The sequence below is a fragment of the Symphodus melops genome (genome assembly GCF_947650265.1).
Source record: "Symphodus melops genome assembly, chromosome: 5".
Taxonomy (NCBI): Eukaryota; Metazoa; Chordata; class Actinopteri; order Labriformes; family Labridae; genus Symphodus; species Symphodus melops.
The window spans coordinates 26,230,568-26,249,235 of NC_136695.1; the positions used below are offsets into that span (position 1 = coordinate 26,230,568).

The 18,668-nt window shown below is 40.1% G+C and overlaps 4 protein-coding genes across 4 annotated transcripts in view; 2 read left to right on the plus strand and 2 right to left on the minus strand.

Annotated features, from left to right (window-relative positions):
• LOC306824026 (B-cell receptor CD22-like) overlaps positions 1 to 216 on the plus strand; it is a gene marked incomplete at both ends in the record, with an annotated part of 29,262 nt that extends 29,046 nt beyond the window's left edge. The window contains one exon of the mRNA XM_079343983.1: positions 208 to 216. Within this exon, the coding sequence (XP_079200109.1) occupies positions 208 to 216 (9 nt within the window). The remainder of the gene's footprint in view (positions 1 to 207) is intronic.
• A 3,959-nt stretch (positions 217 to 4,175) lies between these two features.
• On the minus strand, positions 4,176 to 6,701 carry LOC306824027 (B-cell receptor CD22-like; the record flags this gene model as incomplete). The annotated part of the gene is made up of 6 exons (XM_079343984.1): positions 4,176 to 4,284; positions 4,405 to 4,510; positions 4,929 to 5,192; positions 5,717 to 6,028; positions 6,462 to 6,524; positions 6,656 to 6,701. The coding sequence occupies 6 exons, from the start codon at positions 6,699 to 6,701 to the stop codon at positions 4,176 to 4,178; spliced, it is 900 nt and encodes a 299-aa protein (XP_079200110.1).
• A 978-nt stretch (positions 6,702 to 7,679) lies between these two features.
• On the minus strand, positions 7,680 to 12,619 carry LOC306824065 (NACHT, LRR and PYD domains-containing protein 3-like). The gene is made up of 7 exons (XM_079344024.1): positions 12,285 to 12,619; positions 11,632 to 11,709; positions 11,465 to 11,515; positions 9,571 to 11,380; positions 9,000 to 9,086; positions 8,549 to 8,716; positions 7,680 to 8,451 (listed from the first exon to the last, which is right to left on the minus strand). Exons 1-7 carry the CDS (start codon positions 12,610 to 12,612, stop codon positions 8,127 to 8,129), a joined length of 2,847 nt encoding a protein of 948 aa, XP_079200150.1. The 5' UTR covers positions 12,613 to 12,619; the 3' UTR covers positions 7,680 to 8,126.
• Positions 12,620 to 13,637: 1,018 nt separating this feature from the next.
• LOC306823678 (sialic acid-binding Ig-like lectin 5) lies at positions 13,638 to 18,388 on the plus strand. Its single transcript, XM_079343410.1, has 8 exons — positions 13,638 to 13,699; positions 14,654 to 15,058; positions 15,457 to 15,774; positions 15,864 to 16,127; positions 16,784 to 17,056; positions 17,680 to 17,782; positions 17,872 to 18,031; positions 18,130 to 18,388. The coding sequence occupies exons 1-8, from the start codon at positions 13,657 to 13,659 to the stop codon at positions 18,283 to 18,285; spliced, it is 1,722 nt and encodes a 573-aa protein (XP_079199536.1). The 5' UTR covers positions 13,638 to 13,656; the 3' UTR covers positions 18,286 to 18,388.
• The last annotated feature ends 280 nt before the right edge of the window (positions 18,389 to 18,668 follow it).

The window sequence follows — 18,668 nt, forward strand, 5'->3', positions numbered from 1 at the left end:
AACTTTTATTGGTAATCTAATAATTAGTAAGTATTGATAAGAAAGCTTTTTAAATGGTTAAAACTTCCTCTGGAGAGTTTCAATATAACTGATATAACAACTTACAACAAATAGTTAATAATACAATATGTCTGAACTTGATGAACTAATGATCTCCTCTAAATAACAGCTTAACCATATTCCCTCATTGTCCCTTGTATGTTTCAGAACACATGACTTTGGCAGTCTTCATCGCCTCCATTGTCGCCCTTCTAGTGATAGTATGCGCACTACTCTGTGTTACCAGGTAGGGTAACAACAAATCAAACCAAACTGTACAGAATACCACTCTGCAAAATGTTTAAGAACCTCCCACTTGGTTTTTATTTCATGTATTTGAGAGATGATACAGTTTCGATGTGGTCTCTTTAATTTCAAATCTTTGAAATGGTCAGTATTGTTTAAGTATTATGAGCAGTCCAGGTTAACTGATTCAGGTTACGGTAGTTAAGTTTTTCAATTAAGACTCACAATATCAGTCGAATATTGCCAATGTCTTTGTGTTATTGATCGAGTCCTCTGCTCAGTTTCTGTTTTGGAGACATTGACGTGACTCTATGCAGCTTTATGAGACGCCAAAGTGACTGGAGAAACAGTATTTCCTGACCTGTCCATTTCAGCTCGACTGCTGTTGTCTTTCTTCCTTTTGCTCACAGCAACTTTGGGATTAAATATGAGTGAGGATCTGTAGTTATGTAAAGCTTTATTGGGTTCTATCAATCAATAGAATAATGGAGGTTTGGAGAGATATCGTTTTAAAACATGCCGAAAGTGTAAAATGATGAACAAATGTTGATAACCTTATTCTGAAGAGAGGATGCTCACAGCTGGTTCAGTATGTGGTGTTTAACTCCATGTTCTTTACTGATTGGTGTGCTGTGATACAGTTTGCAGCTTCTCAATAAGCCCTGTGTTTGCAGGCTGGTGTAGCCAAGACAGAATGAAAAACCTGCACGATTTGTATGTAGCAGCAAAAAACTTTCTGGCATGAAGTGTTCATATTTTCCTCTACTATCTGTCTCATGAACTGTGAACCAGGTTTAAAAAACGACATTTGGACTGTTAGAAAAACAGTTTTCAGAATGTTCTTGTTGGTTTATACTCTGCTGCTTTTCAGGGCTCAGAGGACTCAACTTAACCTGCTGAAGAGTCAGGGCTCAGCTAACACCAGCACAGTTACTGTAAGCCAACTTGAAACTCATGGAGAAGGAAATGAGGTATTTTATCTTTGAATCCAGAAGTTGTCTACTTAATGTGACCTAAATAAGCAGAATCACCTTCCAACCAACATTTTCTTTTGAATTGTAGGAACCCAACAAAACACATGAGCACATTTACGTCAACAGTACTGAGCTGAAGAAATTAGCTGCCACCCAACCTGCAACTATCTCTGAGCCAATCAGCACCAACTCGTCAAGCTTGAGCCAAAACAACACAGAAGATGCCAGTACAAGTTCAGAGAAGAAAAACAAGGAAAGCAGAGATGTATTTTATTCTAGTGTGACCTGGAGGACCAAAGGGAAGAAGGAGGAAGGAAGCTCAAGAAGTGTGAAACAGGACGCTGAATGTGAATATGCCATTGTTAAAAGAAAGATAGATAGATAGATAGATAGATAGATAGATAGATAGATAGATAGATAGATAGATAGATAGATAGATAGATAGATAGATAGATAGATAGATAGATAGATAGATAGATAGATAGATAGATAGATAGATAGATAGATAGATAGATAGATAGATAGATAGATAGATAGATAGATACTTTATTGATCCAGAGGGAAATTCAAAAGAGACTAGAGTGTGATGCAGACATAGATTAAAGGTTCATTGCTGGTTTTAGACAGTTTAAGAATGCTGTGTTCACTTGACTGTCTTTAGTTTTTAATTTACATGTTTATTTGTCCATTAAAAAAAATAAACTTGTATTGGGCTGGTTTATGTGGCACAAAAAAGAAATCGAAAAAATGTTTAAACTCTTAAAATAAATAACATGTATTGTAAATGGACATGAGCTTGTATAAAGCTTGTCTAGTCTTCTGACTACTCAAAGAACTTTTACACTGCAGATCACACCTACCCATTCACACTGATGTCCATCAAGTAACTATTTCCCTTCACGCACATTCATACGCCCCAGACGCAGCGCCCAAGGACACATGGGATCAAACCCTCAACCTTCCCGATTGAGGGACGACGACTCTACCAACTGAGCCACAGCCGCTGTGACGGTTTAAAAAACAATTCAATAAACAACTTGAACATCCCTTCAACAATTAATGAAGTAAACTTAAGTTCCCTTTTGTGGTTAAAGTGCAAGCAGTAAATTTATCTTTGTACAAAGGTAGCTCAGTATTGTGACAGCTTATTTTGAAACATTTAGCAACATCAAGTTGTTTCTCTTCCGAGTTAAATTGGAGGCTGTTTTGTGTGTTTTATATCTTTGTGCAATGTACATTACCAGTCGATCTGTGAGACATTTTATCGGGCTTGTACCCAATTGCATTAGAATTTTTGCCAGCGTCTTTAAATAGTAATTTTGTGCTCACAGTTTGATTCATTCTTTGCATTGAGACCACGGACAAAGAGTCATTCTTCCTCATCCTGCAGGTTATGGGTCTGTAGTTGTTCCTGCGAATTCATTAAGGATGAAATACCTTCAGCGTTGACACAACTTCTAAATAAGTGGAGCTGTGGTCTTAGTGGTTCATTTTGAGTGTACTTTAGAAGAATAGTTACAAAGGAAATAATTCATGAAGATCTTGTGTAAATAAATACATGTCTCAGTAACCAAGGTTTGACTGGAGCCTGATCTGTGATGCACGAACCTGCGCAGTTACTTTCCAGTTATCTTGTTTTCATTATTTTTCTTTTACACGTGTTCGAGGGCTTCACACATGAAATGTGTCAATAACTGTCTTTCAATGATAAAAAGCTGGTAAAAACATGTTGATGGAAACTGAGACCACAAACTTCCCCGTATAGCATGCACCATTAGGAAGCCCTTTTCAACCGCCAGACGAGCAAAAAAACCTAAATTCAGAGTTCACATGTAAATCTGTTTCTGGGGAACCCAGGAGATCTGTTGCTGTCAATTTGAAGGTGAAAGGTTTTAACATTCTTGTGTTATGTAGGATTTCAGCTGCTCAGCCTCGCAGTGTCTCCTTTGCATTACTTTACAGTTCACTACAAACCAAACTATTTAAATAGCTGACCACTCGCAGCTGTGAATATGTCAGCCTTTTTTAACCTGACTCTTTTACTATCGAGCCATGCTGTTTTAATACAAGCAGAATGTGTTTTGGCAGGAATAAATAAGGCCCTCCATGAAAAAATAATAAAAATAAGCTTTGTCTACTTGGCAGCAAATGTTGCTTTAATTTACCCTGAGTAGTATTTTCTTTAATTTCAAAATAGTGGACAGAGCCCCCCCCCATAAAAAAACTAAACTGAAGTGCAAGCCAGTTGCTATGTCATGGACAGTGAAGCTTCAGTGTTTAGCCAGCTTTGTTGGCAGAAACATGTTCTCTAAACTCTCTCCATTATCCTGAAGCATCAGGCTTTTTTTAATCTGATGGCCAAACAAAGAGCATGCAATAAACGAATCAAAGCTTTATCAATGACTCAAGGTCCAAATAAGAAAACATGAAATACAACGCACAGTATAAAAGCCTGCAACATAAATGCAATGCATGGTATAAAATCACTAAATAGATCAAAACAGCGCCCCCGAGAGGATACAACTGTACCAGTGTTTTAATACCTTAGATCGATTCAGTGTGTATCTCTTTTGACAAACAGATTATGTTTTCAATTAAGAAATGAATGTCTTGATTAGCAGAGCGTTCATGCAAACAAAAGTAAAAACATCCATCACCTCAAATATTTCCATAAGTCATGATCACTACCTCTCCAGGTTTGATCATCACAGGCTTCATGGAGAAAATATTTAGTCACATTACTCTGAATTAATCGTGTATTTTGCTAAACACCCTGCAGAATATTGAATTCTCAACGTTAATATCTCAAAGTGGATATTTAAAGCAATGCACGAAGAGCAGAGAAAGAGAGAAGAGAGAGAGAGAGAGAGAGAGAGAGAGAGAGAGAGAGCGAGAGAGAGCATTTTCTTCACATATTCAGGTTTGACGTTTGGCAATGACATCATAGTCTGGAGATCTGTTCGTGTGATCCAGATTCATGTAAATGTTGTCCTCTTCTTTTGGCTTCATGCTCTCCCTTTGTTTCCTTTAGTTAAAAAAAAAAGAAAAGAAACAAGGACATTAAAAGGGTTTTAAGACAAAACTCATCTGTCATATCTTCATCAGCACAGTTTAGACCAAAAAGTCCTCCGGTGTAATAACATACCAAAGAAACACCAAGCAGATTGTGAGGACGACGTTCACAGTGAGAGACACTCCGGTAACAGCCCAGAAGAGAACTCCACCGTACAGTCCATAGTAACTCTCAACACCTGTCATAAGAAATAACATTTGTGGTGTTTATGTAATTATCCCCCAGCAGATACCTTACATATTGAAGGCTGAGTTGGTCAGGTCCAGAAAACTGAGGGTTAAAACCTTATCAGTAAAGTTCGAGGCAAACGTGTGATGTGAGCGGAGTGGAGGGGGGAGGAGGAAGTGAGTCGAGGACTGAGATAAAAGCAGAAAGCTTTTTTTGTGCATCTGTTGCGTTGCAGTTTCTTAATAAGCTGTTTTTAAGCTTTAAGAGAATAATACTTAATTCCTGAGGTCGGTGGATTGAAGATTAATCTATAAATAATGTCCAAAAAAAACCCACTACATGAGATCAACAGATGCAGAGGGCCCCCAAATGTCTAAATCTTCCACTGTGTCCACTAATGACACGATAATGTTTGAAATCATACATACACTGAACATCTATCTGTGTGTTGCTCGATCTTCCAGCTCCCAGTTCATTTTCTGCCCGGCAGAAAAAAGGACCACTGTCCCTCGAAGCTTTGATGTTTAAAACACGTCCAGTCACCATGAGAGTCTCCTGCTCTCCATCAGCTCTGTACCAGGTGAAGTTCTTTACAGCGGGGTTAGCATTAGCACTGCAGGTCAGGGTCACATTTGTGTATTCTTTCACTGGACCAGAGGGACTGACTGACACTGTGGTCTCTTTGGGTGAATCTGAATAAAGAACAGTGAACAAACTTGTTATTGTAACAAATACATTATGAGCTATAAGGAAAATGTCACAAGTTATCCAAAACAGCAGCTGAGTCGATTGCTAGTTTTGCACTGAGCTGCCTGACTGTTTTGAAGCCTCTGCTTTATTGTTGGCTCTTAAAATATTGTTAGTCAGTATTTTTGTTGTACATTTAAAACTATAATCTTTATAGAAATTAGATACTTTATAGAAGTTAGATATATAGTATTAAAAAAACAGCAATCTTCTAATAAAAGCTTTGAAGCTTTTCTTCAAAGTCGCAGCATTGTCTTTCACAATCAGTTTTCTCCAAAAGTATCCTACACCGAGGTGTTTGGTTTAATAAATTGATGTCATTTACTGTCAACACTGATGAAAAAAATCATAACTGAGTAAAATTACTTATTGTTTGACCCCTAATTCAGATTAGTCAAGATTTGAGGAGATGAGAGAGTATTTAAAACTTTAAAATCGAAATCCTTAATCAGAAGACAAACATACTCACACGTAATATCAACCGTTAAACTGGTGTTCACAGGTGACTCAGTACTGCCATCTTGTTTCCTGTAGACAGCAGTACAGGAGATTTCCTGTCCATGATGGAGATGTGATGCGGTGAAGTTCAGCACAGAGATCTTGACTTTAGTTTCGTCCTGCTTCTCCTGCAGGGTCTCCTGACCTTCACCCAGGCCGGGGCTCCATGTCAGATTTGGAGGAAGAGACAGACAGGGAGCTGGAGCAGAGCACGTCAAACTCACTGAGGTTCCCTCCTTCACCTTCAGTGTGGGCGGAGTCAGAGTCGGTGTGGGTGGACGATCTGTTCAGAAGGTCCATAAACATGTATCAGCAGTCATCTCTCTACTATCAAAGGTTTGATTGATCTTCATTTTAAATCAATGATAAGGTCAGAAAACTACTACATGACTGAACTGTTAATAAGTTGACTTTTAACCTACCTGTGACTGAAATGTTAATGTGTTTAGGGAAAATAAATTTCAGAGCATTGTCACAATCCAATCTTAAATAATATTTGTTGCTGTTTTCAGGTTGCATGTCATTCAGGATTGTGGTGCAGTCTTTTTTTGTCAGGTCACCGATCAACTGTCCTTTGATTTTACTCTGTTGAGGATTACTGCTATAAAACACAGTAGGGCCAATTGTGTTGTCTACTCTCCATAATGCTTTACAAGTGCTATCTAAGTTTATATTATGTTGATCCTGTACGTCAAAGGAGCAGGGGATTGTCACACAGGATCCCTTCAGGACTTGTATAGTCTGTGGCATAAAGACCTCAAACTGTCCACACAGGGCATCTGAAACACAAGAAACAAACTTTTATTGAAGAACACGTTTACTAACATTCAGTTATGACAAATTTGTGAATTTTTGGTCTAGCAATATGTAAAAATAGTTTTTACAGTGGTGGGCTTAATGTATAGCTTACCTTGGATCAGACTAGAAACAAGAAGGAGAGTCAGAGCTGCAGCCATCGTTGTGTTTCAGACGAGACAGTCTGGGGAGAATGATTGGTACACATCAGTTTCATAATACTAAATTTGATTCCATGCAAAGTCAGGTTTCAAATGTTGGGTCATTGAGCGGCTGTTATTGGTTGAGTTCTTTATTTCTTCTGAAGTTGCTTAAAGCAGCATCAAGTTGAAGATGAGGAAATGATTAGAAAAAAAACAAGAAGCTTTGTGATCTGAGGCAAAAGTGACACATAATGCTGTTTTTTATCTCTGTATTATAATTAGATATAACGCTATAATCTGTTGCTCTTGTGATCACCAACAATATCCAAAAACATAATGACAGCTTTAATACGTCCAAAATCAAAGAGGAAATGTTTCTCCTTCTTTACTTATCTTATCTTTATTTCCTGAACAGTTTATTGATCGAAATCCAACTTGAGAAAAAAGTACACATTTATAGGATGATGTATAACATTACAAGTGCTGATTTTCATATGTTTCATATTAAAGTCATGTAAACTTACATTCTCGTCAGGTCCTCTGGAGCAGAGAGGTGAACGTGTTCAGAGGAGAAACGTTTTCCTTTAAAGTGGGTTCTGCTTTTTTAAGCCTCTGTGTGTGTGTGTGTGTGTGTGTGTGTTCTTCTTCTTCTTCTTCTTCTTCTTCTTCTTCTTCTTCTTCTTCTTCTTCTTCTTCTTCTTCTTCTTCTTCTTCTTCTTCTTCTTCTTTCCTGGCTTTTTGGAACCAAGTGTTTGAAACTGTTGAGAAATAGTGAGCCTTCAATTTGTCCCTAAGCTGAGTTTTTAATTTATTGAATGTGGTAAAACATTGGCATTGCCTTTTTATTTTATTTTTGCACCTAACAGGGAAACATCTTAATGTGGGGTTATTTATTTGCTTTCCAGAATAAAAGCCCTTAATAGTTGGACTAGATTTAATTTGATGTCCTGAGAGGATAAGTGCTGCTGGTAAGTGGCTCAAAATACAAATCAGTGATAAAGAGAATACAAGAAAAGTATAGTTTTACTCCTTTTTTAGAGGCTATAGGCCTCTGACACAACAAACAGAAGTGATGCAAGCCTCAAAACCTTTTAAGGAAAAAGATACAAGCCACACATTTTGAAAACACAAGTAGAATAATGAAAGTGCAGTACAAAAAGAGCCTAAAGAATCTTGCTTGGAGCCAGTATGATCTACAAAAAAGTCCATTAACTGGGTCTCTGAGACCACTAAGAGAAAAGATGTTTGCTTCTGATGCTGATTTCTTTCTTTGTGAGCAATTCTCTACACATTAAAGTCATCAGGAATCAGACGCATCCACTTATTTAAAAGTTGAACATTGATTTTTAGTCTAATGACTGCTTCCAAACTATTTTAAAGTCAAATTTGTACGACTTCTGATGGAGCCTTGCCTTTCTACACAACTTGCACCATAACTTCCAGTTATCTTCCTTCATTCTTATCTGGGTGAGACTTCAACAAATCCAAAATCTTTGTCTGGAGCTCCTTGGCTTTTTTTGCTTTCTCTCCTCTCTCCACTTGTTCTCCTGCCACCTGGAGGCCCTTAAGCACCGACTGCAGAGCATCCGCATTCTTCACTGAGTCCATCTGGTCTCTGTCTGCCCGGATCTCCTCCACCCAGTCCAGGTAGGCCTGCAGTAATCCAAGGTCATCCACAAAGTTGGCAATAATTCGGAGTCCTGGTCGACGCTGCTCCAGCTCCCTCAGCCTCTTTCTCCCCACCTCTCCGATGTCATTTCCAACAATGCTGATGAAGAAGAAAATAAGCAAGAGAGAGACATTAACTTAACACTAGATGGCATTGTTGTCACCACTGGGCAGAATAAAATGTGTTGTAATCTTACGTCAGTGTCTTCAGAGAAGTGTTTTTGCTGAGACAGTTAACAATGTTTTCAGTTCCTCGCTCTGTGATGCCTGTGATGTCCAGATAGAGCTCCTCAACAGTGGTGTTGTGCTCCAGGGCGTTCCACAGCTCCAAAACTCCCTCTGGACCCAGGTTGTTGCCACACATACTGTGTGCAAAGGTAGAAAAACTATTCAAAGAAGTCTCAAGCTCTTGGTTTGATGACTTATCTGTCTCTTTAGTGTGTTTAAGATGTGAATTGATTTTTAACATTGCCAGATATGTGATCATTGAACAGCTACTGAACTGACAAAAATGACATAAATGTAAACGTTAATATTTTCGAAAACATTTCTAGTCCCTATATCTATAATGTATCACTGTTCCTTGACCAGTAGACTGACAGTAAAACATTGCTGTGATAGCTGGAAAGAAATAATTCATTGACTTACAAGAGTTTTTTCACTTGGCACTCGTTTGATTTCAGAACTGCAGATTCTAAAAGAGCTGCTTGTCTATCCAGGCAGTTGTATCTCAAACTGAAACAGAACAAACCATACATAATATTGACATTTCATTAACAATTCATTGTTTAATTTTCTAACTTGCTGATCAAACTCATGCTTGTGGGGCCACAGGGCCCCTCTCATTTGGCAGGAGGTGGGTTGAGCCACAGCAAGGTTGTAGTATAAATCATGGGTGATGCCTCAGTGATCTCTCCCAATGTTATGGAAACCAACAATGGCAGTTGCCATAATGGAAATGCTAACTCGACTTACTAACCTGCTCTTTAAGAAACAGGCAAAGAGGTTTAGTTCAGTTTTGCACTCTCACATTGGGTTTATTTTTCAACACCTGAGGTTGCAGATTGGGTAGAAGAGCACAGTCTTCCCCACAGCCAGAAAACACCAACAGAACAAGCTTGCAGCATCGGCAAAACATGCAAACTCCAAACAGAAAGCAATCAGCCAGTTAGGAAATCAAAACCCAGGTTGGTGATTGATGGCAAGTTCAGTTACTTACTAAAGAGATTCACAGCGATGTAGGATAGGCCCCAGCCTGGTCAGTCCTCTGTTTCCAATGTTGGAGTAGCCTACATTGAGTTCCTGCAGCTTGTGTGGGGAAAACTGCAGCACATAATGCATGGCTGCACAGTCCACAACACTCAGCTTCATCTTAAACAGGTAAAGTTTTTTGATCTCTGGTGCTACCATGCTGGTGGTTTCCTTATTGTGAAACTCCATCAAACAGTGGAGAAGATTCAGGGCCGTCTGGTTCTCGAGCTTTCTGCCTTTAAACTGGCTTTGGAACCAAAATCCCAGCCTGGATGGAATTTCTTCCACTTGCTCCAAAGGGGAATGCACAAGGCCCTCCAACTGACCGGCCAGCCGAGCTCTTAGCATTCCCACAAAGAAGCGTGTGAACATCTGGAGGCCCTCCAGCTTGTCCATGTTGAGGTCAGGGTGACGCAGAGGTGCAGCTCTTGAGGATGTTGGACACTGCCCAAAGCACCAAAAGTTCAGAGCTTGAACTATGTCATCCTGGCTGTAGAGACTGATTGCACAGTAGAGGGCTGCCAAATGTTCTTGAACAGTCAAGTGAAAGAAAGAAAACATCTCAACTGTTTCTTCTTTGAGTGGTTGGAGGATGTTGCAGAGAAAGGTGCTCTCTAGATCAGCCGGTGTAACACCGTAGTTCTCTAAATCAGAACTTTTGAAGATGATCTTCTTCTGTAGAAGATTTTCATAAGCCAGTTTCCCCAGGTTTGTCAGCTGTTGCTTTGCTAGAGAGAGAACCTCAGCTCTCGGGGTGCTTCTCTCTGTAACCCCCTTCAGTGCATGGTGCTTGACCGCAGTAAACAGATAGCAGAAGTAGACCTCGCTCACTGTTCTTGGTGGGTTGAGCTCAAGAGACTTTGAGTCATCAACACCTTTGTTTTTAGAAGAGAAGAACTCAGCCATAGCTGTGCAGATGATGTAGCAATAAAGGGGGATAAAGGACAGCACAAAAAGGTTATCGTTGCTCAAGATGTAATCGTAGACTCTTCCAGCAATCTTAGTGTCTTTGTAGAACTTAGTAGTATATTCTTTCACCTGGTCTTCCTCAAAACCCAACACAACACAACATCTCTGGAAGAAACGTTTGGGTGCTTCAGTTGATGGCCTTGTTGTGAGAATGACCGATGCCTCTGGGAGAAGGCTTCCCTTGATTAAGGCCACCATCAGCTCGGATATCGGTACCTTCGAACCAATGTCGATGTTAGTGTCTGAACTGTTCCAGTCCAAGGCGAATTTGAACTCATCTAGTCCATCTAGAATGAAAAGCAATGAACTGGGCGAGGTGAAAAGATCAGGGAGAGCTGTCTTCAGGTAGCGGAACCGTTCTCCAAGGAGATCCAATAAGCTCAGTGGTTCTTCGATCAGGTTGAGCTCTCTGAAGCGCAGGTCAAAAAGACAGGTGAATTCACGCATGTTCTTCCCTATCGCCCACTCATAGAGAAGTCTCTGTACTACGACGCTTTTTCCAATACCAGCAATACCCTTCATTTTAACCCTTTTTGGGGTCCTTCCTGTTGTTCCATGGGAGCTCAAAAGATTGCATGGCTTGATGCGCTGACAAGCCTGATGGACATAGATGCGAGCACGCCTGCTTGCCAAGTCAAAGTACTCATGTTGGCTGCTGTCAACTGATTCATCATCTTCTGTCACAAAAAGGTCAGTGTAGCGGATCTCAATATGAGAAGCTGAGTTTGATGCTACTCCCTCGCCCTCTGAGTAACACTTTAGCTGCCCTGTGCGCTTCAGTAAGGTTGTCTTATGGGCAGAAATTGGAACTGAAATGGAAGAAGGAACTTTTATAAGAAAAAAAAAAAGAATTGTGTCACATTTCCTTTAGCTCACCTAAGATGTTGACATACCTTGGATGTTAATTGCTTTTATGCTCCTGTTAGTTTTCCGTTCTTCTTTTGCTGGATATTAAAATAATAGAACATTTTAATACATTTAAAAACCTGAAGTGAAAAAGTGAAGTGTTGTTTAGTTATTACTGGAAATTAAATAAGTTCTAATAGAGTTGTAGCCCTACCTTTCACCTCTGGAGTGAGGGTAAATACGTTGCTCTTTCCTTTGAACAGCTTAGCAATTGGGCTTTTAGACTTCTTTTCTGTTGACACATGTAGATTTGTTTGGTATATTTTACATTTGATCACATTTATGTTATACTGTTTTATCTGTTTATATTTCAGTTCTAACATGCTCAAAGTTACAATGCAAGAATTTTGGTTTTGCAGGTATTTGATTAGTGACCGGAGTTTAAATAATCTCTTTAACATTTTAACAAGATGTTGGTGCAAAACTACATTAAAATTACACAAAGTCTAAAGTAGTCACTACATTTTATTCAAAAGAAGATAAAAGCTTTCAGTCAGGACCAACAGTAGCCAGCATATTGACTTAATCTTATACTTTATCTGGACTTAATGCTACATTGTTCATGTCAACTATAGTCCACTGGAAAAGTCTGCACAATAATGTTAAACGATGTCCTAGTTGATTGCACTCTGTTAATCATTTTCTCTCACCTTTGTTACACAGGCAATAAAACTTGATTGTCTATAGCTCAGTTTCTTGAGTATGCAGATTCCGCAACATGACTCAAGTTTCTGTCTAATGTTAATGTACCTGTTAAATGGTTATTTGTAATGTAAAGTAAACACAATTTTATTGAGCCAACCTCACCTCCAACTTTTACAGCTGCTGGCACTGATTCACTGACGGTCTCATTCCTGCAGTGTCTCTCCACCCAGAGCTGCAGATCCTTGCAATAATAATCCTGCACCTCCTTCAGCACCTGCAGGAACTTAACACTGCTTTCCTCGGTGGCACACACCGTCTCCAGAGCCTGGACCACTGCATTGGAAGGAGACTTCTCCAGCAGAGACGAGTAGTGAGCAGAGGACAGCACCTTATCATCTCGCAGCCAACGCAACAAGGGAGCTGGATGATCTCGTGTCCAGCTCAGCAGCAGGTCTCTCTGAGACCGGATCAAATGCTGAGCGGAGTTCATCGCTTTAAAAATGCTGCTGCAAGGGGAAGAAATCCAAACATAGAGATGACATGCTAATAAGCAGCTCTGTAAAGTAACAACAGGTTCGGAGCAGTCTGCTGTGAATATAAACTCTCCCTGAAGTCAGATAAATACCTTTAAAGAAAAACATTGGAGAATTTTGCAGAATTTCTCTCATGTTCATTGTTAAAAATGCTTACCTTTAAAACATGTAATCTTGCGTTCTGTTCTAGTCATTGCAGTCAGGACTGTTTGCAGAAAAAAAGTTCCTCTTGTTCTGTTATAAGGTGCAGCAAGGCGGAGCACCAAGACTTGTGCTCTCATTCCAACAATATTTTAATGGGTCCATAGTTCAGAGATTGTAAGTCTCTGTTCCTGCCTAATTGTTTCTGTTTGATGTTGCAGCAACATGCCAACCCCTTGATTGGATTTGTTAGTGACACAATGTGAAGAAATATATCAAACAAACATTGAAAATGGAAAATCCAATGCATACAAGTCTCAGTTTTTAACATGCTGTTATTTGCCTTTTATTTTGACCTCTACACAATCTGTTCCTTTGACTTTCTTTGGAGACTTGTATAACTATTATAATGCAATAAAAGTTTTCATTAGGAGGGTCAGTTTAGACAAGGGTTATAAGAAATAAACCCATTTGGTTGTTGGGACTTTTAAGGAAATGGCTAACAGCATGAGAGTGACTCACACACTGTCATGTGTTGATTCACAGATACTTGCCGAGGTCTTTCTTTCCCTGGCAAACAACACTTCCACCACCTGCGTGAGCATTTGAATCTTTTCAACGTATAAATGTTGTGACGTTTACGATCTACAATTTCACTTGAGTTTTATTTTGAGGCATCACTTCAGTAAAATGAATGAATATAATAAGCATTGATAATTGTGAGAATACTGGAAGCGTTTGTGAAGGCATTATAATGAAGTAATCGTACCAGAGGAAGAATGAAACACTCCAACTTCCCCCTGTTTTTCCCTCTTGTTCATCCTTCCTTCTGTCTGCACTGTCACAGCAGGGTTGCAGTCATGCATGTGGACATGATCTTTCTGGTGTGTCCTCTGGTTTTTGGTGAGTTTTTAACGTTTCATGATTGTTGAACTATTTGTAAGCTTCCGATTTATGTGTGAATTTCAATTTTTGTCATTATCAGCCATGTTCACTTTTTGAAATCATGAGTTAGTTATGCTGTTGTCACAGTTTTGACCCTGACATTTTCCTGAAAGACAGAGTTTGTTCGTTTGTTTGTTTGTTTGGATCCAAATTAGCTTCAGTACAGTGAGATGCTATTCAACCTGGGGTTTGCAGTTTGCATTGTGATGATACATTTTACATTTTTATATTATATTATTTTTACACGACACAAACATTAGGTTATATAACATATAGCCATCTATAATTACCAAAAACAATAAAGACAATTTACACCAATGATAAAAAAGCTAAAGAAACACAGACAACACAAAAAGAAGCCAGTAAACTTTCTCTGCGAGTGTCCTTTGCAAAATAGTCGTTCTGAAGGATTGAATTAAAGACAATTTGTTCCCTGATGTACTAAAATCCTCGTTTACTTTTTCCATTAAGAAAATAAAAATGTCAAAATAAAATGCATACACTTTAATCAAGATAGATTTGTTGCAATGTCAACTTAGTGGGTTGTGATAGATTCAGAGTTTAAAGTGCAGTTTGTCCTCTTCCCCTTTCTAAATTTACATTTGTTGTGAAACCCTTCAGGGTCATTTAATGCATCTGCAGACACTTCAGAGAAAAGCTGCAGATTCAACCTAAACTCATATCTAGAGGACTTAAGGGATACGTTTCAGTGATGATTGCAAGTCAGAGCTTTGCAGCTTGTAACAAACTTTTTTTAATTTGCCACACATTCGAGATACTGCCTTTGACTTGCTGGGCTTCAAGTCTGAGATAAAAATTAAATTTAGCACACAAAACATCACCAGCAGAATAATATTGTAAATGAAAACTTAAGCTGCATGAGTAGAGATTTTATTTTGCTCTCTATTGTAGCTGCAGCCCTGTGGGGGCGGGTCCAGACTGCCTCACCTGTGCCCTCCATCCCAGACCATGTCCATGCACGGGTTGGTTCCTGCGTTGTGATCCCCTGCTCTTTCACTCCCCTAACTCCTCATCCTCTCAGGTGGAGGAAGGAGAGGGTAGACGTGCGGCTGAGGTTCAGAGGTGGTGGTCACTTCTTCCCTCTCCGCAGCACAGCTTATAACAGCGAGGACAGAGACCAAGTGAGCAGGGATTTCCAAGGCCGGACATCCCTCTTCGGGAAAATTGCAGATGGAGACTGCTCGGTGAAGATCGAAAGGATCAGCCAGGATGACTCCCGGGTGTTTGAAGTCGCTCTGAAGAGAGGGGACGATCTACTGTGGGGGAAGCCAAAGAGCTTTAATCTGGATGTTGCAGGTATGTGGAAGAGTCTATTTACTGTGCCTTTATTCTCCTGTGAAGGCATCTGATCATTGAGTATAGTACAACCACAAATTAAATTGGAGCAGAAATTCTTGACTAAACTGCTGAAGCATAGAATGTGTAGACAAACAATAAAATATAAAATTGCATTTGCCACAACCGTGAAGAAGTACTTTCTTTGAGAAATAAATACAAAATGCAAAAGAAAAGTTTAAGAAAAAGTTAAACAATAGTCATATGTAGAAACAAACAAAACAAAAAAAACACTAGTAAAGATATTTGGGATAAAAAATGTGTTTTATTCTATTTTTTATACCACTGTTTTATTGGTCTTTTTTATCTTCACTGCAGTTTTAAATTCCAGTAATGATGCAGATTTTCCTCACTGGCAGAGACTCTTGAGGCTCCAGTCATCAGCGGCATGCTCTCCGCCACAGAGGGACAGCTGGTCACCCTGAACTGCTCCGTCAGCTATCACTGCCCCTCCAGACCTCCCGCGCTGCAGTGGAGATGGGAGAGAGGAGCTCAGCTGAACAGCACTGAGCCCGGGGAGGTGCAGACTTTCCACCTCCACCCTGAGCCCGACAGGCGGGTGTTACTGGCCTCTCTGTCCTTCACTGTGTCGCACCAGGTGAAACCAAGACTCCGATGTGAAGTCAGTTACCCAGGAGCAAAAATATTGGCCTCTTCTCGGGAACTGCATGTGACATGTAAGCATCCCTTTGAAAAGTACAAAGTACAGTTTTTTGGCTCATTTTTTCTTAAAGTATGTGTCTTTCTTCTCTGTTGTTCTCCTTAGTTTCACCAAAGGATGTCGTGGTTCAGGTGCAGTCCCTGACTGTGCATGAAGGGGGCAGCGCCTTGTTGGTCTGCTCATGTAAAGCTGACCCTCCAGCATCCGAGTATCGCTGGTCCTACACCCAACACGGTCACACAGTGCATCTCCACCAGCGCACACACACAGTCCGGGTGTTCAACGTGACCAGAGACATGAAGGTCCGCTGCTCAGCACAGAACCTGATTGGTCGAGGAGAATCCCAGCCCACAGCGCTGAATATACAATGTAATCATCCTGCGTCCTACAGGCCCATTTCCAAAGGCCTTACACTCATGTTGACTATTTGAAAGGAGGTTGAGAATAAGCAGTAAAAGATTGTCAAAGAGAAAAAAGGCAGGGCTCCAAAGCAAAGGTTTCAGTGCTTAAAAACCTCATGTCTTTGAAACATCTAACTTTGCAGGTCCTAGACTTTTTTTTTCAGGCCCCACCTTTAACAGATGGAAATATCATTTAAGACCTTTACCAGCATTGTTGGCCTTACATTTATCTGGAAGTCCTCGAACATCATTTGACATGCTTTGCATTGCAGTGAAAAACAGGATGCACCTCCGTCATTAGTCCGAGTGTCCCCTCTGCGTCCTGTGCTGCACTTTGGGAATCACTGCCCTCACTGGTTGTTGATGGTCAGAAGAGCTGTTTAGTGCAACACCGTAATGTCTGACTGTGCCATCGACAGCCTGGGGCACATTATGACAGCATGTTGAAGAGTTAAATGACTTAAAGTCAACATAAGTAGGATTTTCAGTTGGCCTACACAATCTGCAATGTAAACATGTTTATCCTTTGACCCAAGAACAACTAGCTCAAAACCAAGTGTTGAGTGTTAAATGTTGAAAAAGGCAACATGTAAATGTGCTTTGTTTTTTGATTTTTTTGCACAGATAAACCAGCTGTCCTCCGGCTCTCTTCCTCCTGTGTTGCTGAGAATTTGTTGGTTCTCTGTCGCTGTTCAGTTGACTCCAACCCCAAATCTGCCGTCACCTGGAGCGTGAACGGGACTGTTCCGCCTCACGATTACAACGTGTCGGTGACGTCCGGGCCTGACGTGCTGACAGCGACTCTGAGTGGCCGCATGGACAAACCTCAGACAGTGATCTGCTTTGCTTTCAACGCACTGGGGAATGACTCCCTGGTGTTGCTGCAGGGAGGTCAAGGTGTGTTTTAAGTCCTGGTTTTCTTTTCTTGTTAACAAAATCCAGAGTGCTGTTTGTTGAGTTTTTATTCCACTCTGATGTAAAGCTGTGCAACACGCATCGAGCTTGGAACTTCAGTGGAGAAGAACAAAGTCAAGAATGTGCAGCACCAGGTTCAGGTTACTTTATTTGTACCCGTAGGTAAATTTGGTTGCAGGGGGAGTCACGTCATACAACACAGACAAACATAAATACACAAAGTGCAAATGCACGGTACACAGGTAAAAGTGCTGAGGTGAATAAAGTGTGCAGCTTCCAATCGTACAATGATAAAACAATGATACAGTAAAGGACTGAAAAACGTATTCTTTTTGCACCTTTATTGTTGTTTTTGTATGACTTGTGGTGGGTGAATTTTGTATATTTTAAGATTGCAATGCTTGTATTAACTGTTTTTCATATATTATTTAATTATATTCTCTTAATGAAGAACATAAGCTTGAGCGGCCAGCAATATGTCTTAACTTCCTAACGTTGAACTATAGACCAGATTTTTCCACCCCTAGAGGGAGCAATTTCAAATATTGCCTTTTTGTTTTTACATAATATAATGATCCGTTGCTGGTCTTTTCATCCTCTAACAGAGACAGCTCCTTTGTTGTGGTTGGTGATACCTGCTGTGGCCGTCTGCCTTGTCATCTTCCTTCTGTCTCTTTGCTTGTACTGCTGCAGAAGGAGAGCCGGAAAGTACGTCAATCAAACCATCCCTTTTAAAAGTTACCTTGCACTTGTTACACTTGTTGCAAAGCTTTACAAAGCTGCTCTTCCTCTGTCAGACATGTCCTGAGCAGACGCCCAGCCTTGTACCCCGGAGGAATTTATCAAGACCAGATGCCCCTCTATATCAACTGCACAGAAGTGACTCATATCTACACCAACGGCAGCTACCAGCTTGTATATCAGAACTGTACACCTCTTTTTGTCCGTACAAAACAGGTATATGTCTTAATCACTGATTATAGCTTCTATCTAACTGACAAATTAGATACAACCCTTTATTCGCTGAAATAAAAATTCTGTTGTTTTTTTTCCAGATGCGTCCAATGGCCAGAAGAGGCGGTGAAAGAAGAAGAGCAGGAGAGGTTGGAGGACTAGAAAGACAAGCAGGTTTGGGAGTCAGAGGTATTAGAGAGGTGCAGGGCACTACAGTGGCTGATGCTGAGACAGCCATCTACTTGGAGATCCTTTGAGCTTTAGCACATCAGTACATCATTATCCGGGGTCACTTTCAGTTATTGTATATAGTCTTCATTTTTACCGGATACCTGCTTATCAGAACCTTATGTCTTGATTTGTAAAAGAATGCCCTATCCATGTTGAACAATTTCTGGCTCTGGTTTTATACATATAAAAGAATAAAATATGTGATAAAAGAACAACAATCGTTTCACTGTGTGACTTTTCTTCATTGCTCACAAACACATGTTCACAGACTTAATAAGGTCTCAAAAATTACCCTCCTAAATTATTAATTATTAGGAGACTGCATCTAAAGCTGGATTGTTATCGGCAGGATTTGTTATAAGTAACTTAGTGTATCACAGTGCTCGCAGATAAACACATCATGGCATTG

What these genes read in the sequence shown, in the direction of transcription:
- LOC306823678 (XM_079343410.1), top strand. Translation starts at nt 13,657, where the DNA reads ATGCATGTGGACATGATCTTTCTGGTGTGTCCTCTGGTTTTTG. An exon ending in GGTGTGTCCTCTGGTTTTTG is followed by an intron (nt 13,700 to 14,653) that starts GTGAGTTTTTAA and finishes TCTCTATTGTAG; the next exon opens with CTGCAGCCCTGTGGGGGCGG. An exon ending in TGCAGAAGGAGAGCCGGAAA is followed by an intron (nt 17,783 to 17,871) that starts GTACGTCAATCA and finishes TTCCTCTGTCAG; the next exon opens with ACATGTCCTGAGCAGACGCC.
- LOC306824065 (XM_079344024.1), bottom strand. Translation starts at nt 12,612, where the DNA reads ATGAACTCCGCTCAGCATTTGATCCGGTCTCAGAGAGACCTGCTGCTG. An exon ending in AAAAGCAATTAACATCCAAG is followed by an intron (nt 11,381 to 11,464) that starts GTATGTCAACAT and finishes CTTCCATTTCAG; the next exon opens with TTCCAATTTCTGCCCATAAG. An exon ending in TGCCAAGTGAAAAAACTCTT is followed by an intron (nt 8,717 to 8,999) that starts GTAAGTCAATGA and finishes CTTTGCACACAG; the next exon opens with TATGTGTGGCAACAACCTGG.